Source organism: Rosa chinensis, chromosome 6 (genome assembly GCF_002994745.2).
Source record: "Rosa chinensis cultivar Old Blush chromosome 6, RchiOBHm-V2, whole genome shotgun sequence".
Taxonomy (NCBI): Eukaryota; Viridiplantae; Streptophyta; class Magnoliopsida; order Rosales; family Rosaceae; genus Rosa; species Rosa chinensis.
In genome coordinates this window covers 32,112,457-32,139,662 of record NC_037093.1, presented here as the reverse complement: position 1 = coordinate 32,139,662, position 27,206 = coordinate 32,112,457, and the positions used below count along the sequence as shown (strand labels likewise).

General features: G+C 37.5%; 2 protein-coding genes and 1 pseudogene across 2 annotated transcripts; 1 reads left to right on the top strand and 2 right to left on the bottom strand.

The window, feature by feature from the left end:
• Window positions 1-9,660: 9,660 nt before the first annotated feature.
• On the bottom strand, window positions 9,661-13,573 carry LOC112168998 (annotated as a pseudogene).
• Window positions 13,574-17,063: 3,490 nt separating this feature from the next.
• LOC112171194 lies at window positions 17,064-17,537 on the top strand. The gene has a single exon (XM_024308412.1). It carries the CDS (start codon window positions 17,064-17,066, stop codon window positions 17,535-17,537), a length of 474 nt encoding a protein of 157 aa, XP_024164180.1.
• A 111-nt stretch (window positions 17,538-17,648) lies between these two features.
• Window positions 17,649-25,731, bottom strand: LOC112170456. The gene is made up of 7 exons (XM_024307751.2): window positions 25,261-25,731; window positions 24,154-24,924; window positions 22,878-23,233; window positions 20,984-21,195; window positions 18,919-19,175; window positions 18,609-18,787; window positions 17,649-18,217 (listed from the first exon to the last, which is right to left on the bottom strand). The coding sequence occupies exons 1-7, from the start codon at window positions 25,505-25,507 to the stop codon at window positions 18,134-18,136; spliced, it is 2,106 nt and encodes a 701-aa protein (XP_024163519.1). The 5' UTR covers window positions 25,508-25,731; the 3' UTR covers window positions 17,649-18,133.
• Window positions 25,732-27,206: the final 1,475 nt, after the last annotated feature.

Here is a 27,206-nt window from a genome sequence, read left to right as displayed (position 1 = left end):
AGATAAGAAAAAAATACTAAGTGCAAGACATTGTTCAATTGTTAATAAAAGCCGCCCTCAACCTTAAGAGACCTATTTCAGGTACTAATAAGGGGTTTAGGCTAATATTAACAAAGGGACTTCACCTATTCCATGAAAATTCACGACCCCTTATCAAATCAATACCTTAGTGGCTTTTTCATCACATGAAGACTTTTCAATCCCCGGCAACGGCGCCAAAAATTGATACGTGCAAAAGCAATCGCCAATTTAAACCCTGAAAAATGTAGTTGTTAGTATAGAATAAGCAGGGATCGTTCAAGCCGGGGATTGAGGGTGCTTACATGTGAAACGAAAATAAGAAAATGAATTTACAAAACAAACGAAAATAACAAGTATATATAGACAACAATTCGAAATTTACAAAGAATCCAAGTTATAATTAGATTAGGAATCCTACTCCTACTAGAATACATTTTACAAGTCATAGTTATATTAGAAATCCACATACAACAAGGATTACTAGTTATATACTAATTAGGATTACTTAATTATTAAGAAAATAAATTATTGACCAAGTCAAACAAGAAATACTAAGTCAAAACTAACTCTAACTACTTTTCCTAAAAATAAGGAACCAATCCCTAAAAAATAGGAGCACATAAAAAATACATAACAAACTCCTAAAAAACACTAAAACTAAAAACAAACACATATTTACTATTCACGGAGACACTATTCACGAATTTTTAAAAACATTTTTATTTTATTTTATTTTTATTTTATTATTTATATGAACATGCTACCTAAAAATCTAAGTTAATTTTATTTATTTACACAAACAAGAAAACATAAAGATAGGGGGGTTTTGAAGATCAAAAACAGAAAATTTCCAGAAAATAAAGATTAAAATCGTTTCTATACAAAGGTGGGAAAAGAAGAATTTTTCGAAGAACACTTGTCAAGAACTCATCAAGATCAATATTTTCATGCATCCCTTAATCTTTTTAATCACCATGGAAAGCTATCAACCAAGAACACAAAGATCCAAGCAACCATTGTCCCCTTTTAACTTTCTCTCTTAAGTCAAATTGAGAATCAAGTCAATTTTATTTTGAAAAGTTCGATATCAATAATGAAAAATCCCGTTTTCAAATCATTAAGTTCAAGAAAGAATCAATAGACATGCAAATCCAAGGGCGTCAATACTCATCATCACATGCATAACCTGATTTTCGACTCAAAGCAAGCCTTTACTACTTATTCGAATTAGGCTTCACCAAGCATCAAACCTAATTACTAGCAAGTTACATGCAAGTCTTCCTTTTATGTTTGTCAGACCAAGTGAATCGTTAACATGTACTGAAGCACAAAAATCAGATTATCATTCCATATTCGGCAATTAATCAAGACAAAGAACACATAAACATATCAAACATAGAAAAGAACATCAAAATTGCATCCAAAAATAAGATTGCATACTCAAAAGTTTAGGTTCACACATAGAAAATCCAAAGCAGAAATTCTATCTAACAAGTACACCAAACCGTGAATATATGTATGGTAAAGCATATGAACAACCCTTAATTACGTCCCAAAGATCCAAAGCAGCTCCAAGGTGTCGCAACAAGTGAAGATCACGGCAATGGAGGAAGATGGCACGGCAAAGCTCCTTGAAGATTGTGAAAACCTGAAAACTAGAGAGAGAGCAAGTGAGAATACGAAATTGTGGAGAAAAGTGTTCCCCTTGAACGTCTAATACACAAGGTATATATAGGAGAACGTCTCAAGGCACTCCCAATTCGTTTCTACTTGGTTTCTCTTAGTTCGTGTTGATTTAGGACTCCTTTCTCACAAAACAGATTTCCGGCAGGATTGACCTCAGTCCACTAAAACAGCCATAACTTTCTCTAGAAAATAGCTATTGATGAACCGTAAAAAGATATGGAAACTAGACATCCGTAGCTTTCCAACCATATAAAGATCATAATTTTATGAGCTCTGAGCGATTTTTGACACTCCGTTGAAGTTGACTGATCTGCACAAGCAGATTTCCGAATCTGTAATGAATTCGACTTTTAATGCACAAGTTGAGTCCAATTAGATTTTCCTTCACATCACATGCCTCTCACATGCCTTCCACGCCTATTCTAAAGTAGAAACGTCAAGAACCTTCAAGAACCCTCAAGAATCTCACGAAATTCCAATCCTTACTCAACAAGAAGTCCAAATTCCACATTGCTTTGTAATTCGAATCTCTTGTTGCTTCCTCTTCCATGTGCACGGCATATGACCTTCTTGAGACTTCTAGATGCTTCATGAACTTTCCAAAGCTCTCCTAGTGCGAGTAGAACTCCATATGCAAGTAGGTTTCCTAGTTGAATACAAACTTCTTTTCTGCGATTCTTCTACACTCTTCCGGAACCTTCTTGAGTAATCCTTATCCAACAGGGACTCCTTGTCACACTAGGATTCCATATTTGAGTAGAATTGGGTTTCCCTGTTCAAGTAGAACTTCTAATTTCTGCGACTTAAGAGTTTGAATCCAAGTCAGCTTCTGATTCCTACTCTAACTAGGATTCCTTTTCCTAGTCAAACTGGGAGAACTTCCATTTCTTCATTTCTTTCCATTTTTGCGCCACTTGTGCTTCCTTAGCCGTTTTCGGACCTTGAGACTCCATTTTACCTGAAAAACACTAACTAAGTTAAATTGATCAGGTTAAAGGAAATAACTTAGCAAAATATAGGGTTTAAACATTATAAACATGGCATTTATGCTCCTATCAAGGGGGAGAAGCCCCGTCGACCACTTACCGGGGCTCACCTTCTGGTGGTCGGACGGCGCCGATCTCGACGGAGACAGAGGGAGACCGAAAGAAGAGGGAGAGAGGTCGGGGAAAGAGGAAAGAGAGAGTTACCGTGGGTTTCCGAAAAATGGAAACCTACAGTGGTAACTTTCCATATATATATATATATTTATTACCATGAACAGTAAATTTCACATTTTAAGCTATAATTTTCACATATGAACTCCGATTTAAGTGTACCACATGTCCACGGACTCGGTTTAACGTCTCCTACAACTTTCATGAAGAACATTTCCTCAAATTTTGGCCCAAACAAAAAGTCAACTTTAGGGCCACTAAAAGTACCAAAACGACAATAAAAGTAAGAGTAAAAGTCGTTTTCAATCCAAATGACTAGTAAAATAGTAATTTCAAGTTCGGGACGTTATAGAACTAACCAATTAACTTCAAAATGTATAGCATCAAAATCAAACATGTGTGCAAAAGCCTAAATATGCAAAACATAGTTCACAATACAATCGAATTGGAATAAAGAACAAAAAAAAAACACAAAAATCGGAGCCCTAAATATTTAAACTGAACCAAAATGAAACTAAGACTCATCACTGATTACATTGAATTGTAAATCGAAAAACACGAATTCAAAAAAAAAAAATCTTTTCAAATAATGACATCAGTTACTGAAATCAAGAGATTAAGTTAAGCCAGAGCTTCAATTCAATCAAGCAAAAGTAGTGTTCTTCTCTATCTATCGTGTGTGCTTTCTCGTTGTACGTCTCCCACTCGTCTGGGAAAAAACACTTGTGAGACATTTCTCTTGAAAAAAAAAATCAAGAGTAAATGTACAAATAGTCTCCAAAGTTTGGGTCATTCGACATTTTGGTTCCCAACATTCTAAACTACTATCACATTGGTACCTCAAAATTAATTGCCGACGTACTTTTAGTGCACCCTCCGTTAATAACACTGTTAACTGTCTCTTTTTTACCAAGGGTATTTTCATCTTGCCCTCTCTCTCTTCTCTCACACAAAATCCATCACCGTCTTCATCGAGATAATTACTTACTAATCACTAATTAAAAATAAGAAAATATACAAGAATAACTAATACTAGTGTATGACAAATGATAAGTAATTAGGATAGTTATTAATCAACTAACCTGAGAGTAGATAGGGAAACATTTCTTATCTGTAGTAGACATAAATTTAATTTGCTAATATTTTGTTGCTGTAAATAGAACAAAATACATTGAAAAACCCCATCAATAATATGTATAGATGATTACTAAAAGTCAATGAAAAAAGAGTAAAGAAAGTTTTGATTTGTGGTCAATATATAGTTAGCAAAGCTATTTTCAACTTTATATAAATTAATGTGATGAAGATTGGATTATAAGTAATGACAATTGGTACAGTGATAGAAATCATGTACACCATGTACTAGTAATTATTTGAGAAACGTACTATTTTTTATTTTTCAAATTTGAGCAAGGACTTTAACACAATAGTGAATAAATGGCCAAAAACTCTAGATTCTAATACTGTACAAAACAGACAAAACAACAAGGAGAAAGAGTTAACGAGATAGGGTTGTGGAAACATAAGAAAACTACATTAAGACTGCATTGGTAAAGCTATGTACAGAAAAACTTTGAGAAATTAATAATCGTGCTTATATAATAAAATTTTCTGATCCCGACTTGGGCCAATGTACTCTGTAGACACGTCCATACACTTCAGTGTAAGAGCCATGCTCGTGCAAAGCGAGTGACTCCAGCATGAGGCTTTTTCCTCCCTTGAGCGCTCGCCAGAAGTAAGTTTCTAGCTAGAAGACTAACGCACCGTCTTACACGTGTGCAGATATTATTCTCTGAGCGAGAGTCAGTGCAACTGCTGACACCGACTTCCATGATGTTACGCACCATATCTAGATTTACTCGTTTGCTGGTCATTTGGACGGTAAATGATTAAAATCTTTACTTTTACTTTCATTTCGAACATTTAGCGGACCTAAAAGTTGACTTTTTCTTCGGCTCAGTATTCGAGGAAATTTTCTTCTGAAAAGTTGTAGAACCTATTAAACCAAGTTCATAGACACGTAGATCACTGGACCGCATAATTTCCTAATCTGAAACGTAACCCGGTTTGCCGACCCGACCTAAACTCGGAAACCTGACGGGTTCTCTGTCGTCTGGGTGACCTAGACCGCCGCACCACCGTCATTTGGATTGCCGTTCTTTCCTCTTGCCATCCCTGGAACCAGTTCGAGTATTAAACCATGGTGAAAGGAGAATTGAAGCCGAGTTTCTTTCTCGGTGCTGAGCTGAACAACCCAGTTACATCTCACAGTTCCGGCGAGTTCCGGCCAATAAACTTGTCAGGTTTTGAAGCCCTTGATACACTGATCATCCCGGTGTTAACCCTTTAGCACAACTCGATCAGAGGTAGGAGAGTTGAAGGTTTGAACATTTTCAGTTAATCCACGCCAAGTTGGGTTTTGCAACAGGTACAAAAGTTATTCCTCGTGATTTGATGAATTGATTGGTGTATGTGTTGCTACCCAATTCAAGGTTGGAAGCGGCGGCGCGTGGGGGCCTGTGCTGGCTCCTTTTACCTTGTGGTTTTGCTCTTTATGTAGACCGTAGTGTTACAGACTTGTGGTGTAAGACCCCGGAAATTTGTTATTAATTCCTAAATTTTTCTTGGGATTAATAAAGTGTTCGTTTGTACGAGTTCGTGATTCGAGGGTGGAGCGGAAGTGTTTCGGGTGAATAAATATTCATGAAGCATCATTTTAGGTGGGGCGAAAGGGTTGACTTTTTATACGTTGGGTTTCTCTAAAAACTTCCTTCACGAAAGTTGTAGAGCGCGTCAATACGAGTTCGTGGACATGTGAAACACGGAAATCGGAGTTCGTATGAGAAAGTTATGAGCGATTGAAATTTGGGGAAAATTCTATAAATATAAGAAAATTCTGGATTTTTTCATAAATCCCAAAAGTTCCGAAAATCTCATTTTCTCCCCCAGAAATCTCTCTGTTCTCTCTCCTCCGCGCGACCCGACCCGAGACGAAACCCAGTTCCCGACCAGACTCATTCTCTCTCTTCCGGCCACCTCCGACGACGGGACAAGGCAAATAACATTCAGACCAGCATTGTAAGCCGCCTTGTGGTGGTGGTTTGCGCCGTGGTTCGCCGGAAACAACAGATCGGAGCGCCTAAAGTTTATGCTTTCGGGATCCGACCGGTTTTCTGATCTCCGACCACTTCCTGGCCGATTTCTTCACGGTTCTGGGATCGTCTCTCCCCCCCGATCATCCTCATACCTACCTTGTAGGACGATTTTGCTTGAGGAGTGATTGATCAAGGTTGAAGCTTTTGACGGTTCTGGTTGGATCTGGAATCTTGATCAGACGGCAGAGATTAATCCAACTTCCAGGCTTGATCTAGGACGATCTAAGCCAATCCAGACTTAGCTTCAGGTATGAAAGTGGCTCATCTCTTCATTTTGAACAAGTTTGTAGTTGACGACTTTTGCATCGGAGGTAGTTGACTTGGCGTTGACCTACGCCGTTGACCGCCTGCTGACCCATCGCTTGTGGCGGCGCGTCAGACCATATTTTTGGGTCCTGTTTTCAGTTTATGCATCTACGCATCCATACGATAGTTTTGATATATTATAAGGTTATTTTGGAGAAAGTTGATGCATGTTAGGGTTTTAGGGTTTTCGATTCGTTTCGGTTTTCGATCCGTGAGGATTTGGCCGTCCGATCGACTTGTAGTTTTGCTTTGTTGATCGTAGAAGTGTTCCGAAGACGTTGGATGGTGTCGGATGAGGATCCGACTGTTGGATCGTCGTATAATTGTGTTTTGTGAATTGTGTGCTTTGTGTTGTATTGAGTGTGGCCTTGATTTGGTTAGGTGATTGATGGTTTGAGTTGGCGGATGATTGTGAATCGTATCTTGGCTGTTAGAGAAGACGTAGCAGGATTTGGAGGTGAGTAAATCTCACGGTGTTTCGGTTGATAATTAGTTTTGTTTTATTTTAGTAGATTTAATTGTTAGTATGCAAAATCATATTTATCAAAATAAATTATTTGTTTTAAAATATATGAACTTGATCGACAACGGTTCATGGGTAAGTTAAAACAATGTTTTGATATAAAATGATTTTCGAGAGGAATAATTTATAAAACTATAGTTGGTATTAGTGGTCATTCCTGCGTGAATGACTACGTATATATATATTTACGTGGAATATATACATTGGATGGTGTGACATTGGTGAAGTTGTGTTTGAGAGTGTGATTAAATACAGTAGTACCAAAGTGGCGATAATTGATGTGTTGATTGTTATGAAGAGGATAGGAATTAGTGTTGAGTGATTGAGGTTTAAGATTGTTGATGGGTGATCATTGACTTTAGTGTGGGTTGCTTGACTTCTTCATTGATTTTTCCTTTTCCTTCTAATTGTTTGTTTTAATGTAATCTCCTGAACTAAGTTATATGCAGGGATTATCGCTTTTTGAATTGTTTGTTTTAATGTAAATTCCTGAACTAAACTCTATGCAGGGATTTATATGATTTCTTTTGTTTGTTTTCATGTGATCTCCTGAACTAAGTTTCTATGCAGGGATTACTGATTTTGCTTAATTTTTATTATGGGTACAGTTGTGGGTTGTGATCTGTAGTGATTGGGGAATGAGTTGTGAGGTCATCGTTTGACAAATGCTTTATGTTGAGGGGAAGTGAGTGTGATTTTTCGTTGAGATGATATGATATGATATGAACTTGATGTTTGATTGTGTTTTGTGGAATTAAATATTGTTGCTTTAATTATCTCACGAGCTGAGAAATTATAAGCATGAGTGACGTGAGTCACTTTAATTGAGTTTACTCATACGGGCTGAAAAGCTTACCGGGTTTGTTTTGTTCATTCCCGGTGCACTATTCTATGGTGTAGGGGTTTTTGTGCAGGTTTGATTTTCGAGTGATCATTATCAAAGCTGAGGTGTACGTTCGATGGCATGGGCGTGGACGTGGAAGGGTGCTCTTAGTTTTAAGTCTTCCGCTGGGTAGTGAGTTGTGGTGGGTGTGTTTACTTATTGAATTGTCATTCAGTTTGATTTGTAAACTATCTGTAATGTAATATGTGACTCTAAAGAACGAGTCGGTATTGACATTGCGAGTTCAGTTTGTTTGTTACTTAGTTTAAATGAAAAAAATTTCTATATGTGTTTTCTTGTGTTTGTTCTCGCGTTTCGGATTTGAATTTTCTTTATTCAAAATTCGGGGCGTGACAGTTTGAAAACGAACTTTGCATAGATTGGTGTACGTTTTGAAAAAGATGGGAATTTTCGAAGCTTTGAGTTTTCGAGGTGTTATTCGTGATGGTCCGTCTGTTGGATAGACCTATTTTTCGATAGGTTGTTATAGTTATAGAGTCGACAAAACCTATAAAATTTGAGCTCATTCCGTTATGATTTCGAGCTTTAAATGTATTATTATTTTCGAGTTTTTAGAGTTTTGATTTAATTATCCTTAATTTATTTTCGATTCTTGAAAACAATTATTCATAATATCAATTTGTTCAAGACGACGTGTAGATCGAGCTCGATGAGGAATTCCTCGGACGGCCGTCATAGCCGTAATTCTGTGAGTGGACATTTGCTCTTTAAATTAAACAATGCATGCAATATTATATTTTTCAGATATTAAATTCTCGTATTGATTTAAATTGATAATAGTTGAGATTTGTTTTACGATTTACTTATGATTTATCGGCAATTTAAATTGATAATAGTCGAGTTATGGAGTATTCCCAGATTTTTTGCCAATATTTGAATTATTGGATTATTGAGAATTTTTCACTTCAGAAAGTGGAGATTTAAATATTTGAGTTTGGATAATTTATTGGGATTTCTTGAATTATGTTTTCGACAAGTTATTTATGATTTATCAGAGTTTTGTAATATTATGCTTTCAATGAAATGGAGATTTAAATATTACGAGTTGAGGAGTTAAATATGAAACGAGAAAATAATGAGTTTGAGTTAAGAGTTACGAATTTGAGGAGGTAAATTATAAAAGATGACGATGCGCATGCATGCATTACATAGTTGGCAATACCCTCCAAGTAATAGGTTGGTCGGCAGTACCCTCTTGAATATATATTCTGGTCAGCAGTACTCTCTGACGCATCATACTTAGTCGGCAGTACCCTCTGACTATTGTCTCATAGTATTCCGGTGAGCAATACCCTCCTATGCATCATCTGATACGCCCCCCTAGATGGCATGAGATGGTTAGTCGGCAATACCTCATATTCTGGTCGGCAGTACCCTCTAATGCTTCACATGGTCGGAAGTACTCTCTAGGTGGCGTGATATGAGTAGTCGGCTATTCCATCTAGTTGTCGCCTATTTTATAAAGAGATGTTTTGAAATAGAGTTTGAGATATCAATATATTTTGAGATTTCTGAGATTGCTGAAATAATTTTGAGATACTCATGTTTTAAATGAGATAATTTGCAGTACATTTTGAGATATCTTTATCAGAGGATTTGAAACGGATTTTGAGTTGATTTATATAATCTTTTGAGATTTCAGTACTACAGGCTAGTTAAAAGTATTGTCACGAGACTTTACTGCATGCTTGTTTTTATATGAAAACAAATTTGGGAAATCAGTATAATTCTATTTTTATTTTCTTGAAATTATTTATTTTTCTTCTACTCACTCTAATAGTTTTCTACATGCTTTTCTCTGGGCTTTTCAGTTTTTCATGTCCAATCTGCAGATTAGTTGCAGTCTGGTGCTCGTAAGAGTCGAGACATATTGTCCGCAACCTTCATTCTTGTTGTAAGGTATACGTTTAACCTACTTGTACTTTACTTCATTTCTGAGTAAAGGCTTGAATGGAGAACCTGACGTGGAGGAATATAACCAACAGAACCAGCAACAGTGGAAAGGCTTCCGATGCTCTTTGAGGGATCAATCACTTCGCAGAGCTCGGGGTCTCCAATAAGACTCTTTTGAGGGACTTGAGCAAAATGCTTCGGTTTGACAGGTCTAGGAGGAGAATTGGACCTGAGGTGTACCCATGAAGAAAAGCAAGACCCTGAGCTACTCCAACTGCAGAACTGTATCTACTTGCCCAATCCATGGCATTGTCTGAGCTGCAATGAAGGGTATCAAAGAGGGTGCCTTTTAAAGCAAACTCATAGAACAGATAAGCACTGTCAACCGTTGTAAAATAGGCCAAATGAGTCATGATATTGGAATTGCTCAGTTTTCCAAAGATCTGTAAATCGTTCTCGATTCTGTCATGGCTTCCCAATTGGAATATCTTGTCACTCCAGTTAAGTTTCTTGACAAAGTAGCTTGATCCAGACGGCATGGTGGCTTTGTAGTAAGTTGAAAACCTAGTCTTGAGCTCAAATCTAAGGGGTCAGAAACTACCTCCACGGCTGTACTGAGATCGATACTTGATCTGTGAATTGCGTTGGCAGTTAAGAGACTACCTTGGAGGACCTCAAGAAGAGGAACATCTTCCCCAGAGTCCACTTGTTCATCATTTACCCTGTAACTGTGTGATGCGGGAAGGGTGAACACGATAGTAAGAAGCTCCGTCAAGCGTCGAAAGCCATATGAAATGAGCTAGAATCCACTAGCAATTACAGGCACAGCCGTAAGAAACATAGAGAAACTTCTCTAATATTTGGTTTATATTTTTTTTATTGATAACTTGAATGAAAATTACAATCTAAGATGTGCCTTATATAGGGCACATAGCATAAACCTAATACAACTAGAAAACATAAAGAACAATTTATTGTAGACTAAAACTAGGAAAACCTAATTAAAAATGATAAAATAAAAATCGAAAATAGAATCCTAGATACTAAAGAATATTACGCTTGGAATCTCAATCAAGATTTTGCTCGAGAATCCCGATATATCAAAAAGAGTAATTTATGATTAATTTCATCATTAAGAAGCCTATTTGAATATCAATTTCTAATATTCAAATTATTCTTTTAAATATAAAGACGCTTCTTTCTTTTCGAGATTTTTTTGTTGAAATTGGCTAAAATCTTATCCTACATCACTGTGCCGTAATAGTGATATAGCAAGGACGGTGATGGTTACAGTAGCAACAGCACCAACTACAGCTGCAAGTGTCATAAAAAAATAAAAAATAAAAAATAATTTTAAAAAAGCTAGTTGCAAGTGCAATTATCAAATTGACGAAGTGGTGTTAGCTCAGTGGTTAGAGCACCCACTACCTATGTACAAAGTCATGGGTTCGAGTCACTATGGGGGCAGGAGTGAAACTCTTTTATCCTCTTTTTAAAATAAGAAGAAAAAGAAAAAAAAAAAAAGTGCAATTATCAAAGCCTTTGAATTTCCTTTCTTTCCCAATGAGGGTGTGACTGGACCGTGTGGTAGCATTAATCAACAAAAATAAAAAAATAAAAAGAAAAAATAAAAAAAAATGAAGCTGCAGCTGCAAGTGCAATTATCAAATCCTTTGAATTTCCTTTCTTTACCGATGAGGTTGTGGTATCATTAATCAAATCCTTATTTCCAGTTGTGTTGACCAAGACCCAAGAATTGAAGTGTGGAATAACTCCAGTGAGCTGATTGTTAGATAGTATCAACTGTGTCAATGCTCCCATTTGATCAGATAAAAATGAGGGTATCTCACCTGAGAACTTGTTGTTAGATAGATCCAAAATTTCTAATCCACTGGATCTGAAAAGATGATTAGGAATTGGTCCTTCAAAAAGGTTGCTGCTGAGATTCAAAGCAATCTGCAAAGATATTGGCATCATTGGAATGTGACCACTCAAGAAATTGTGACCAAGTTGGAGCTCCAACAGAGAATCCATGGAGGCAATAGTGTTGGGAATGGAACCCGTGAGATTGTTGCCTTCTAAGTGCATGTTAATGAGGCTCTGCAAGTTTGAAATGGTTGTTGGCATTGAACCAGTCAGAGCATTCCCGCTGATATTCAGAACAGACAACTTCGCTAGTTCAGTAATCTCAGTTGGGATTACTCCAGAAAGACTGTTAGATTGAAGCTTCAAGACTTGAAGATTACTGAGGTTTCCCAACTCCACCGGCAAAGCTCCAGACAGTCTATTCTGAGCCAAATTCAACAGCGCCAATTTGCTGCAATAACCCAATTTAGGAGGTATGGAACCACTCAGCTCATTGTTTTCCATTTCCAAGTACATCAAGTTCTGGAGTGGGAGTGATGCAGAGGGTATCATCCCAGCAAGTGAATTGTTTCCCAATCTCAACCGAACCAGGCCCTGAGACAGAGCTGTGGGTATTGATCCCTGCAACAAGTTATTAGACAAATCCACAGTCGTCAAATCCGATGGAGACAGAAGGTCCGATGGAATCGACCCACTTAAGTTATTATAACTCAAGTCCAAATTTTTGAGATATTTTGTAATTCCACCGGGAACTGCATCACCGAAGATGTTTAAATTTGCTGCAAACCGCGTGAGGCTTGTGATATTGGAAAGGCTTTCTGGGATTTTACCAGTTAAGCTATTGGAAGATAGAATCAGAACCTTCAACTTGGATAGCTCTCCAAAATTCTCAGGAACTGAACCAGAAAGATGATTTGTGCTCAAATCAATCAGAGTCAAATTGCGACAGCCCGCAATTTCAACTGGAATTGTCCCTTCAAATGCATTCGTAGAAAGCTGAAGCTCCTCCAAGACGATTAATTTCCCAAGATGGGTAGCGATAGTCCCATTAAAACGGTTGAAGCTAAGGTTCAAGCTTCTGAGCCCAACCAATCCATCCAACTCTGAGCCAATGCCTCCACTCAAGTGATTACGAGAAAGGTCCAACGACTCCAACCCAGCAAAACCAACAAAGTCACGTAAAGAACCGACCAGATTGTTAAAGCTGAAATTGAGTTGCTTTAGCCCATCTATGTTTCCACAAGCTGTGAGAAACTCAGATGGGATTCTGGTCAGATGGTTTAGTGACACATCAAGAATCTCCAAAGACTCAAGTTGGCAAACAATTGGGAGGAAATCTGAGGAAGATAGAGAAAACTTGGACAGGGAAAGTTGGGTTACAGACGAGTAGGTGGGTGGCTTACACTTAACTCCTTTCCAGAGACATGGGTTTCTGCTTATGTTCCATGAAACACTGCTACTATTTAGACTCTTGGAGATATTGATCATGGTAGTATTTTGGGTTGAGGATAGTTCAGACAAGGCCATAGGAATAAGAGGATAACAAAACAAAAAGAAATAGAAGAAAAGAGAGGTGTGGTGGTTGTGGCCATACCTTGCCATTCTGAGCTGTGAGCTAAGCCAGGCAAACATGAATTAAGATAAATCTCTGTCTCTGAAACACTCTGCTTCTCTATTTTCTTCTACTATAAATATAAAAGCATGTATGGGATATGCTTATGTTATGTTTTTCAGGTTGGTGTAGTAGGAGACAAAAGAATGGAGATGGGGAACTTAAGGTTTTTGAGAGGAGAAGGGAGAGGAGATGCTTGTGGAAATTTGTGGCAAAGCAGAAGAAGAAAATGTTTGGGCGTCTTAGGAGGGGAGTTGACTGGACTACTATACCACTGGTCTGAGGAGAAAGACTGGACTAAATGACTCAGACTAAAAGCAGAGTGGTGCATAATTAGTGCATACCTCTCTTTTTCTTCTTCATTTTCAGTGTGGAACCCATGCTTGACTCCAACAACATTCAAAAACGCGTATAATACTCCATGACCGAAAGACTTTAACCCACCCACGGCCGGACGGCAATTTCCATTGCAATTTCCATTAGTGATTAAACAGATAATAACACAAGCATCTGGTCAAAAAAAGAAATTTGCGCAGGACCAGTGTTTTACTGCCAAATTTGCAATGTTTTTCTATTTTTGGCCAAATTGAAAGCCCTTTAAGGAAACAACTGGAGGAGGCCCAAACGCTAATCCAAAGCACCAGACTTATGTAGTCACTAGGTTCATACCCTAACTAGTCAAGCCCAATTCCAAATAATTTAAAGGGTCCTTGACCCAATGCCAAAATTAGCCCAACATGAACCCATTTACCTCAGTAACAAATTTATGTGCTCACTTACCCCATTTAAGTGCTAAAAGATAATTAAAGGCTCTAAAATTTTAAAAATTACACATCGCCACTGACCTCTTAACCCACTACGCTGTTCAGTTTTTTCCCGTATATTTCAAACTCTCTCTCTCTCTCCACGACCTGGAAATCAATGTTGAGTTCGGTTTAGCGGACAAGTGCTACTGGCTGGCGACCTTTTGATGGAGATTGGGAGGTCTTAGGTCAGATAAGGATTTGGGATCCAGGGATTTTGAAGTTGGCTTGGAAACCAAACCTTGAGTTTAGGTGGCAGAGGAATTGTGTGCTAACTGAGACGCAAGCATATTTGATTAGATCATGATGGCTGCGGCTGGAGAGATATGATTTCTTGATTTCTTCAGTCAAGCTATGATCTCTCTCTCTCTCTCTCTCTCTCTCTCGCTATATATATATATAACTTTGCTCAAGAACGGACGCTTAGGAACGGATTTCCAGTTTTGAGCCACTTTTCGATTACATTTTCACATCTTAACCGTTCAGTTTCTAGGTCCTAATGTATAGATCACTTCTGCAAAATTTCAGCCAATTTGATGATCGTTAAGGCATCTAAAACTGCAATTTACACTAACGGATCGAATTTGTCTAATCGGAACTGTTCATGTTTATAATAGTAAATTGCAGTTTTGGATGCCTTAAGGATCATCAAATTGGCTGGAATTTTGCAGAAGTGATCTATACATTAAAACTTAGAAACTGAACGGTGAAGATGTGAAAATGTGATCGAAAAGTGGGTCAAATATGGAAATCTATTCTTTAGCTAAGGAACGGACGTCCGTTCATGAGACGGATTGTGTGTGTGTGTGTGTGTGTGTGTGTGTGTGTGTGTGTGTATATATGGGGGTAAACCAAGGCACTCTTCCATCTCCCGCGGTTCAGATTCATAAAGTGGCTTCGATTCAAATATTATCTGGCTTTAGGTTCGTGAAAACAAGTAAAAATTCAATCTCCAATTTCATTTTGAGATTTTGAAGTATTTTGTGACATTCATTACATAAATCTGCGTTTTAAAGTTGTTGATAGCACAAATTTGGTTCATTGAGTTCGTGGATATAGGATTTGCATGTGCGAAAATCTGTGCAATCTAGGGTTTACAAGACACTTTTCCATTGCCGGCGGTTTAGATTCATAAAGCGGCTTCGTTTGAATATTCTCCGACTTTAAATTTGTGAAAACAGTTAAAAATTCAATCTCCGATTTCATTTTGAGATTTTGAGTATTTGAGTATAAACGAGTTATCAAGAATTCATGAGTTTAATATTATAAGAGAATTAACGAGTTCAGTTTATTCGAGGAGGTAAATATGAAAAATGATGATTATGTTAGCACATGCATGCATGCATTACCTAGTCAGCAGTACTCTCCAAGTAATAGTCTGGTCGACAGTACCCTCTAGACAATATTATGATTGATAGTACCCTTCAAACTATATATTCCGGTCGACAGTACCCACCAGATGACATGAGATAGTTAGTCGGCAATACCCTCTAACCATCTATTCTGGTCGGTAATACCCTCCGATACGTAATCTGGTAAGCAGTACCCTCTAGATGACATGAGATGGTTGGTCAGCAGTATCCTTTAGCCATCACCTCCTCGTATTCCCGTCAGAAGTACCCTCCGATGCGTCCATGGTCGGTAGTACCCTCCAGACAATATTATGGTTGACAGTACCAGAATATATATTTCAGTCGGCAGTACCCTCTAATGCATCATCTGGTCGGCAGTATCCTCCAGATGGCATGAGATAGTTAGTTGGCAGTACCCTCTAACTATCTATTTTGGTCGGTAATACCCTTCGATGCGTAATCTGGTCAGCAGTACCCTCTAGATGACATGAGATGGTTGGTCGGCAGTATCCTTTAGCCATCACCTCCTCGTATTCCGATCAGAAGTACCCTCTGATGCGTCCCTGGTCAATAGTACCCTCCAGATGGCATGAGATGACCAGTCGGCAGTTCCCTCTAGTCATCGCCTATTTTATGATATGAATATTTTTATTGAGATTTCCGAGATTTCTAAAGTGATTTTGAGATGATTAACAACATGAGTTGAGATTTCAGTACAAAGGAGGATTAAGAGTGTGTTCACAAGTTTTATGATAGTTTGTGATACTCGTTTCACTTGGCATTTAAGATTTCTTGCATATCGCTTATGGAAGTTGAATTGTTGAAATATGTAGGTTCATGGAGATTGAGTTATTGTTGCTTTGTTTTCATAGGTTTGGGTAACCAACTTTTAAGGGGAAGTTCTGCCAAATTTTTGGTAGAATTTCTCCTAAGCTGGGCTTCACATGGCACTTCTGATTTCAAGATGAAATCTAGGGAAAGTCATGTCATGATGTGTGAGTGACTCCGGCACTACTTGAGAATTAATTGTGAAAATGACATTGATAAAAATGAAGAATTAATCATAATAGTGTATTAAAAATATGTTAGAGATTATTTTGAGGTACCAATGGAGAAATTCTTACTTACGGCAGCCGTACTATGTGGCGGTGCGGCTGTCCAATCAAAAGCTAAAAAACTTATTTTTATTCTGAAACTACTCCTGCCTTTTAGAGTGAAATATCTAAAACACTCTCTATAAGACATTGATTGATTAGTCGTGAAAACACGTGATACAGCTGAATTACGTGAAATTTAGTCTTAGTCTTAGAATATTAAGAACTAAGTTGTCAAATGAACCAAACTTCGAGTTTGGGTAATGTTTGTGATTGAAAACTAAAAATCAAACTTATTACGAACGATTGAGAAAAAAAAAAAATCAAACTTAATTAAGCAAATAGGGTCCACTGGTTTACTTTGAAAATTGAACCATGACTACGTAAGTGGACAAACCCTATCCTCACTTCTACTTCAAATTATTAATTTGAATAATAATCAATTAACAAAAAAAATCAAAACAATATAAAACAATTAAGAAGTCACCTGCAGAAGCAGTTGAACTAAACTCCCGGAACAACCATTGTGGAGTCCTCTTCGAAAAAAACCATTGTGGAGTCAACAACCGATGCCACCAAATAAAACCTCCATCTCCAACCCAAGCCACTCCTCTTCCATATAGATATATATACATGTATCAATCCTTGTATTAAAAATTAATGTTGTGTGTATTTTCAGTGTTTGTGTTTCATGGCCACAGATGATTTCAGCTTCCCCACAGTACACAAAAGCAGTAGTACTAGTAACAACCATTTCCCTCCTCTGTGGCGGCCATCTCCGCCAGCCGCCTGCACAGATGATGAAGAAGATCACGCAGCCCTAATAACTAGTCCTGTGGAGAATATCGAGGGGGTTGATGATGATCAGATAATAGTTAGTAGTGATGTTCAAGATCAGGAGAAGAAAATGGACATGCTATGGGAGGATTTCAATGAGGAATTGTATCCGGTCAGGTCAACGTCGGATTACAGTTACGTGTCCGGCGAGATGCTGCAACTGGGTTGTGTAGGTCTTGGTGCTTTCAACTTGTCCAAATCTAATGCTGCTAGAAATAGTAGTACTATTACAAACCCAGGTGTGGTCGCGATTGTCAAACTCTTGAAAAAGCTATTCTTCCTCCATAATTCTCATCATCACAGCCTCAACAAACCTGCAAAACGGTGATCAAATCTAGTTCTCTCTGTGTCTTCATATGTTGTATACATGTGTGTTTCGTCACAAACGTCGTTATATATTTTGTCTTAATAAACAGTAATGCAGCCAAGTCCTTGAATGTAAAAATGGAGAACTCAATGATCTTATTGTATTAGCTAAGATTGTGTATAGTACCAATTACTGAATTTTTATATAGTACATGCTTTTTCCCCTTTGTCCAGTGCTAAACTGACTCATTACAAAAACAACATAGCCACAATATCCAGATCCTGTGTAAGAGAAGGGAAAAAGTTTCAAATTGGAACAAAAAGCAACATAGAACTATGATTTGGATAGTGGTAGTTGTCCTATGGTATTGGCTACTTCACTTGCATCCTGAAGGGCAATGAATGAAAAAATGGGATGAATACAACAGTCAGGGTTCTTCTCTAAAGAGGCAGGTCTCATTGTTAGAAGCAACTGCAGCGATGGTTACTTCAACCCATACAACAAACTTGAGACTACAAAATCCCCATGTGTGTGGCACATAGAAGGTCAGCAATCTGCTACACTGACCAAACAACGCCATAGAATAGATTTCAGCAAATGCAGATCTTGAAGACAATCTACTCAGTAGCTCTTTGCCGAGTACTCGACTTCTCTTGTGACCTGTGGCGAAACAACTTAGCTATGGCTCTTCTCTCACAATCCTGCAATATTGTGGAACAAGCAAAAATTGTCAGATGCAGTCCATGCTCCATATTATCTATTCTTGATTCAAAACAGTATTATGGATGGAATACATATATGCGTGCATGTTTACAGTATATAATTCATATATGTATGTATTGTCCTTGTGCATAAAGAGCCATTCCTGCTTACAAGCTGAGTCAGGTCGACACAACTTGCGTCGCAAAATCTAATTTACCACCTCAGCAGCCTGTGAAGATTAAGGTCCTTATCCATAACGAAACAACCATTATTCTTATTATTCATTCATTGTTGAGGAGCGGTAATTGATACAGTTGGTTTAGTTGAGTCTAATTTATTCATGTAGTTCCCATTCATTTTGTTGTAAGAATAATTCTACAAAATTCTCACCTTGAACATATGAAGACGAAAAGGTTTTTCAGGATTCATCCTTCTTAATTTCTGGTATGTATAGGCAAAACTTAGCTGATCCCGAGGAGTAAACCGCTCAACCTCATTGAACCAAAGACAGGAAAACAAATTTGACATTGGAGTGTGTGCCCGGATGATAAAAGAACCTTCTGGCACATCTGCAGATGTGAGAAAAAAATATACATCAGACTAGGGAAAGTGCATTGCATCGATGATATATAATGAAAATGACTCTTTGAAAAATTCCTACTGCTTTGTCCAAAAAAGAAAAAAGAAAGAAAATTCCTACTGCTGGGGAGAAGCTTGTTCGGATCCAATGCGTTGAATCTTGTGAGACCATCGTCCTGGTAAAATGCAAATTGTTGATCTATGATGGTATGGTTATACTTGTTCAGTTTTTTATTCTGGGCAACCTCTTCCCATACACAGTGTCGATCATAGTGATTCGAAATTGCATACTCATGACCTTTTCGCCACAAAAAATATTCCAATATGAGTAAGGGGTCAAGTTGAAGACGCAACTTGCTGTCCAACCAGATTGAATACCTGAAGTTTTTGGCAGTAATTTAGAATAAAGCTTGTTTGTATTAGGAAATCAATGAGCAAAGAAATAGACAAGTCCCATTATAGTAATATGCTTCTGTGGAACACACAAAAACTAACACGTGATTCAAACAGAACATGGCACTATTAACTCATATATGCATCTAGCTGGTACTCTGTAAGGAGAGAGAAAAAAAAAAAGTTCAAAGCACTGACGGGGTTGAAAGATAAGTGTATTCCGATAGAAGTTTACTCACATAACAAAGAGAGTTAAGATCTATTGAAATTGTAAAGAAAACTTTCGTAGATCTTCTACTACTATCGTGCTTCAAGATTAAAAGTGTAAAATAAAAGAGGTAGAAATAAAATAAAATAAAAGAAAAAGGTTGATTTAGACTCCTCAATACTAGTGAGGAAAACAGTAATGAATCTAATAGGCTATGCTCTCAGGGGAGAGTTTCCACCAAGAGCAGCAAGTTTTGTTTAGTTCCACAATCAAAACAAATAAGCAATAAACAAAATGATTTTCAAGCACTATATATAAAGTGTACGACAAGAAAAAGAGACTGAATAGACATATCCATAACTACCATGAAGAATAATCAGATAACACATGAGAGAGCTACAGGTGCTAAAGTAAAGACAGTATTCTCTTGCAAAGCATATTACAACAAAACTGAGAAGTCCTCACAAATTGTTCCCATCATTGATAGTGTCATTCCAAATGAAATTAAATAACTGAACTAGAGAATTTTGGTGCCTCTGACAAAGAGAGAAAGGCTACCAAATTCATAGCTCACATCTAGGAAATTTCTAACAAACAGACTCAAATAAATATCAGTGGAACTTTTGAAAATCTGAAAAAGCTTGTTGCAGCATTCATATTTATATCAAAGAGGGATACAACAATAAGATCAAAACGCAGTAAATGTTCTTAAATGATAAATAATCTATTTCAACCAACTACATAAGCAAGTGCTGTTAACTGACTTAACTCAAACTTCTATTTCTCTGCAGTTTGCACTAGCCTTTAGTTGCTCTTTACTTTCTACCATTTTAATGCAATTCAAACATAAATTTGAGATTCGGTTTTGCTATTCCATATTTTATTGGCAGGGTTCACGTTGACATCAGTAGCAAGCAATTGTATCAAATTAAGGTCAAGTATTGAAATTCTGTACTTTACTGTCAGGGCTCATGTTTGATATCTGTAGCCAGCAGTATGCAATGGGGATAAAACTAAGATCCAAGCTTTTAGGTGTTCAAGCCACTTTTGCTCAGGCAGAATCTGGGGTACTGTGTGCAATTCATTTAAGATCTATAAATTGCGTATGGTTTAGCTCTAGAAGATCTTAGAAGTTTAGTAGCTTATTTGTCCGGGTTCTTAGTAAGTCCTATACGTGTTTGAGATATAGTTATCATGGTAGTAACCCACATATATCCTACTATAAAAACTTACACTTCAATAACTAAAATTTGAATTTTTAAGTAATGATTCAAGTTCTTTTGAAATCTGTCTACCATGTTTTATAAATTTGTATAGCTAGCTTACTATCACAATTCTAAATCTTTCAACCAAAATAACCATGCAAAAAGAGCCTCAAATATCCTTCACAAAGCCACTTCATATATGGGCACATAAATGCAGATGCATAATCTAACATACGTTTTTAGCATGCAAACTGTTCAAAAATTGGTTGAACATGAATACGAACGCAGATTAGCATTCCCACAAGCTTTAGACTTCGCTACTGATTATATAAACTGCCAAGAAGGCCACAACTCAGTCGCGTTACTAATCTCATTCTCACCTTGCAGAAGGAAAAAGCCTATGAGGCAAAAGCTTTGGTATCTTTCCCACTCTCCGCATATCAGTATATGGTAGGTTCTTCACCACAACAATCTTCCACAAACCAATAAAACCAATGCTATCTAGTGTTTGCCCTTCTGAAGAAAGGGTACGCAACGTAACCTCGTCGATGAACATAACAAAGCAAACATTCTTCCTTGACAAACGAGAGACCTGAAATTAAGAAAACATCAATTTAATCACCATTTAATTTATATTGGGCTATCTGATATAGACAAGTACGAGTTGCAGTGCAAGCAAATCTAATGGTTTACAACTTTGTGTCTGAATCAGAGGAGCATTAGCTCACGGGTGCAATAAACTCAAATTGGCTTGGTTTGATAACTGCTCATGGATAATTGAAGTACACTAAAGAAGATTGTTCAGAATACGATCCCACATCAGGAATTTGTAGCCTTTCTCAGTAGTATATAGTTTCCTGGCCCCCTCAACCCACTCTCTAACTTCTAAAATTGTGTATCAGAGTGCTCACAGCACTTACCATAATCAATTACCTGTTCGGCTCAGACATGCCTCACTCACGTAAGGGAGTGTGGTCGAATGTCACACCAGAAAATCAAAGCTTGCCTAGGATGCAAATGGACCATATTTTCTTGTATCATTTAAAACACAAGATGTGGAAGTTGATGTGGCATTTAAATATTAGAGGTGCCACATCATGTGGTTTTAATGTAGTACTAGAAAATGTGGTCTACTAAGCATTTTCTCAATAAGATCTTAGGCTTCACCGCCCCTAACCAATTAGTTTTGAGTTAGGTGTTCTAAATTCTAACAAAAACAACACAATAACAAGTATAGCAAGCATATAAACAAATTGTGATTTAACTTAGGAACAGGACCAATATTTGTTTGTGCAATATAGAAGCCTCAGACAAAAGAAATAGGGGATTAAATAAAAAAAGGTACCCAAAACGAAAAAGGCACTTTGGGCATCTGAAAGACCCTACAGCCTTTCAATCACATAATCACAACGATTATTGAGCAGTTGTTTCCTATCATTTCTAGGTTTTAACTATCATGTAATTTCATAGGACTGATAAAAGCTTCAGACCTTTGCAGGCCCAAAGTGTCATTTCTGTTAATATTTTTTAAAAGTACATATTGATGGACTTTGGTATTAGTGTTGGATTAACTTGAAGTTAATGAGAATAAATCAAAGATTAAATTCAATGGTTGGATGAATCTAAGCAATTGCTTAAGTTATAATTTCATCTATTTTACTTTAGTTCTCTTCTTTAGTAAGCTACTGATGAAGAACACAAATGGAAGACAACTAGGGTTTATCCAACGCCTCGTAAAAAGGGTTCCAAGGCCAACACCCTGATTTGGCGTCCTGCAGACAGTGATGATATAATTAGGATTTACTACTAGATTTCTCTAGGATTTCTCCTTAAGGCAGAATAGGAAGGTTCTGGGATTTTATTAGGGCTATTTTATTCTAGTTGTTCTAAAATTATCTTGACCTCCTTATATATAGAGGACTCGTAATATTTTGCAGTTCAGATTCAAATTAGTAAAAAATGAAAACTTTTGCTTCTCTCTGGGAATGTGTGATGCAAACTAACCCTGGGTGTGATGCTAGAACCCTAACAGCCTAACTGTCATAAAACCCTAGAATGTACAGAGAAAACCTTGTTCTTCAGGTTTTCTCCCACTTATCCCGCATCATTGACCCATCCAAACATGATAGAATGGTATCACCAGTGTAAAGAGATGTTAGAAACTGGACAATCATAAGATTTTTATATTTCTGATAAGAAAGATGATTTGAAAACTGGCTTGAAAGAAATTCAATATTACTATAAGCTTTTCTACATGAAAGAGAATTTCCTTACCATTTTACCGTAAGGTGTTCTCAAGCGATCCGAATTTCCAAAGATACAAGAGATAACAGCAATGTGGCATCTGCTGATATAATTTGCATCATCCTCTGACAAGTCAAATCCAGTGCTTGGAGATCCTTTAGGACCTTTAACAAAGCCACAGTTAATTTTTTGATCACGTGCCAAAAAAGAATTTTCCCGTTCTTGCAAAGTCTGATGTCCTGCAAATCTAGGTTCCCATTGCTCTTCTCCTTCGGGCTTGTCTTCTATTTCAGTATACTGCAGGGAAAATCTCGCAAATTTTCTACTTTCTAAAGGCTCTATAAGCTGTGCAGTGGAGTTTAAGAACTTCATCTCACAAGAGGAACCTGCAGAGTTTCGAAATGATGTTCAAGCACACAAAAATAGCAAGAAGGAATAGCCCCTATTAAAGTAGCAAGAAAGACATGCCAAAACTCCTGCCATGATATACAACATCATATGTAGGATTATCCTTAAAACCCAAGCCAGACAAAACAATTAAATCATTTTCTCCAACCAGTGATGGCCTACTCAAAAGCATTTACTCCCACAGACTAATTCTAAGATTTATACAAGTAATTAAAGCTGCAAACAAAACACCTAAAGTCTGTTCCTTCAAAAAGAGATGCTGAAACAAAAACCATATTCACCTAAAATAATATGACGTTACAACAGAAACCCGCAATATATTTAAACAGCATCATCAAGCACTCATTGGCTCATTGCCGAGCCCAGTTTGGATTTTCCCGGTGTATGTAATACTTTTGGCACTAATTTATAGTTTTTAATCAGGGATATTTGCAAGGCCATTTGTTAAAGCAAATCAAGATATAAGTTCCTTTGAAATTAATTAAGTTGTTCAGTACAGCACTCATGACTGGTTCGGAACACTTCAAGAACATGGAAGTAATCAAAAGTAGAGGGGTGTGTCTCCTTCTTTTCTCTCTTTTTTTTTTTCCAAGTAACAGAAATAAAAAGTAAGCAAAGCATGGGGCTGCTGACGGGCCACTCACCAAATATTACCGATATACAGAAACGACAGTGTTTACCAACTTGCAATATATATCAACTTTGTCTGTTGTAGCACTTCTACTCTAGAGAGACGATATTTCAAAAGAATCTCAAGATCTAGAAGAAGAAGAAGTGAAGCTATATTTCACTTTTGCAAACTGAATCAAAGATAGATGCATGAAAAGATTTGAGAAAAAAAAATCAACAGATGGTTACACACATTTGCACCAATTTGCATGGATAAAGGATATGTTACCAGAAAATTTGTGGCGCTTTGCTTTCCTTTTTGATTCTGAGTGCGATTTTCTTGAAGAATGACTGGAAATTACACCAACATGCCTAGAATTTGTGTTAACTTCATCAAGGTTCCGAGAGTACTGGGCAGAGTGCTCATTAAATGAATTGGTGGAGACTTTATCAACCTTCTTGGAGACATTTTCATAATTGATTCCAGCATCAGGAAGATCAATGGACTCTCTACCACCTTCATCATGTAATTTTTCTTCACTAAAATGGTCACCATTTTGATGTCTAGTATCATCATATTCTTCCGTATGAGTTTCACGAGAATCGATCCCATCATCATACTCATCATCAGCATCGATAACGTCATTTCGCGTTTCCAAATATCCATCATTAGACTGTCGATTGTTCTTCAAAGATGCCTCATACTCTGCTTCGTAAATTTTCAACTCCTTGCGCCCAGCTTCATTGTACAATCCAGCTCTCTTATTGGAACTGTTAAGAAACTCATCATTCTCGGACTTGTTCTTACTGTTCTTAACTTGAGTCGCACGAGTAGATTCATCATCAACACCTGCGCCACCATGCTGCACCACATCCTCATTATAGTCTTCATCCCTTCTCCTATCATCTTTATCCCAATACCTGGAATCCCTGCCATGCGTTACTGAACCCTTCCCAAACTTAAGCACTTTAGACGTCTCGGTGCGTGTCACATTCGTGAGAAAGTCAGAATCATTCCTCGAATCATCTTCCTGAGCACGATTACTATTTATTTCCGCACCTGCACGAGAAAGCAATCACTCGATATGCTAAAAATAAGATTCCTCTTTTCCTTGAGCAGTTACCTATCAAATTAACTAACTACACCATTTATTTCTCTGCAACAAACAAAAATCGAAAGTTGTAGATGCTTCCAACAAGCTTAAACGGATCGGTTTTCAGCAATCACTACATATATCTAGTCAACTAAGAGATGATAAAAAAGTCGCAATTTTACGGATTCTAAGTACAAAAACTGTAATGCAGCCTTTGATGAAGATAAGGTTAGTTTAGTTGCAGAGAATAGAAATCAAAATTGGAAATCGAGAAAACAAGTAGAGCTAGAAATCAGTGGTACCTGTGGGTGTGGTGGTGCTGAGGGAGAGGTAAAAGTAGGCGGCAACAGTAAAAAGGAGAACCAAGGAGAGAACGAGAACTAAAGCACAAGTAGAGATTCTAGGTGGGGATCGACCCGATCGGCGAGTCCGACCCGGTTTATGTAGACCCGTTCGGATCCCGATAGCGACGTGATCTGGTCCATCCCCGCCGTTGCCGCCACGTAATCCCAACCTAGTCTCCATCCCTGACTGTCTGTACTGAGCCATTCTTGCATTGTACCACTACCCACCCCTCTCCGACTCCACACTCCTCCTCCTCCTCCTCCTACTTATTTGATTTCTTTTTTTTCTTTTTTCTTTTTTTTTCCCTTCAAGGTTTTCCCTAAATATTTTAAAAAATTGAACGATTTGCGTTGGGCTTTGCCTGGCTGGGAAACATCTCCGACTTCAAACCCTGTATTTTTTGGTCTTGTTCGTTACTTCTCAATGATGAGTAGACTATTCACCTTTCCCCAAAAAAAAAAAAGAGCAATGCCAAAAAACTTGCTTTATCTTTTGTCTTCTTTTCTTTTCTTTTCTTTTTTGAAATTTTCTTTTCTTTTCTTTTTCTTTTACGATTTTTGGTCAAACAAGGGGAATGGATGCAATGGAAGACAGGAAGGGTGGACCATGGAGGTTAAGGTGCACGTGCCCCAAATACCTTTTGCAAAGTGATTCATAACAACAATAAAGATGCATGTTCATCAATTTACAATTCAATCATTCATTTATCTATCTATCTATTTATACTATAAAACCCAAAAATACACTGATAAGTTTCAACTTCAAAACCTAGTGCTCTGCTAGGGTGGAGAGCAACTACCATTGTGGCGGCCGTATCTAAAATCTTCCCCCATGAGCATGAAGGATTAGGTTTATGAGCATTTCGGCTTGTTTTGTCACAGCAGGGTCAACCCTGCGAAATTCGGCGCCATAAGATTTTCGAGTTGTGGAATAGCCATTCAAATCTGGTGAAGCAAAGAGGTGAAACGGTGGACGCGACGGTGCGGTGTGGGAGTGGTCGAATGGATGTCTGATTCCATCTGGAGGTCAACTATGCGGCCGCTGTTGAGACTAATTTCTACTACATTTTTAGATCATCTCTCTCTCCATTTTGCGTAGTTATTCTCTTAACAACGCCATTTCTAACTTGTTTTGTGTTTTTAGGTATTTTTGAGTCTGGAAAAAGAAGGTAAGGAGTTATTTGCGCAGAGATGAGAAGAAATGGTGAAATGAAGTTTTCCTAGTTCTACTAGGAAAAGGAATCCCAGTTGAAGTAGGAATCCTAATACAACTAGGAGTGTGTTCGGAAATGAAGAAATGACAGAGTCTCAGTTCTACTAGGAAAAGGAATCCTAGTTGAAGTAGGAATCCTAATGCAACTAGGAGTGTGCTCGGAAAAATGATGTTCGGAAATGAAGAAATGACAGAGTCCCAGTTAGACTAGGAAACCTGAAGACACTAGGAGTCCTGATGTTGTTACATTTTAATATTTTATTTATTATTGAAATTAAATTTAGGTGAATTTATTTTGTGTTTAAAATATGAATTTATTTGTGTGTTTAAATTCAGAATTTATTTTGAATTTTATTTTGTAACTCATGGTGTTTTATTTTGATTTATTTTGGGTTTTAATTCTTGTAACCTATGGCTTTTGGTTACTACCCTATTAATGGTGGGGAGTGTCCTAAGAGCCTATAAATAGCACCATTTGTTGCATGGTCAAACACATCATTGCTTTTATGTAATATTGTTACGAAACACTACTATTCGCCCATCAATTTTTTTTCCAAAATCCCCCAAAGTGTCTTGTGTGTTTTTTGGGCATATTGCTCGAAATTGCAATTATCGAAAACGTAAGGCTGTTCCTCAAGCTCACGTCACTGAAGAACCATATGTGGCAATGATAACTGATGTAAATATGGTT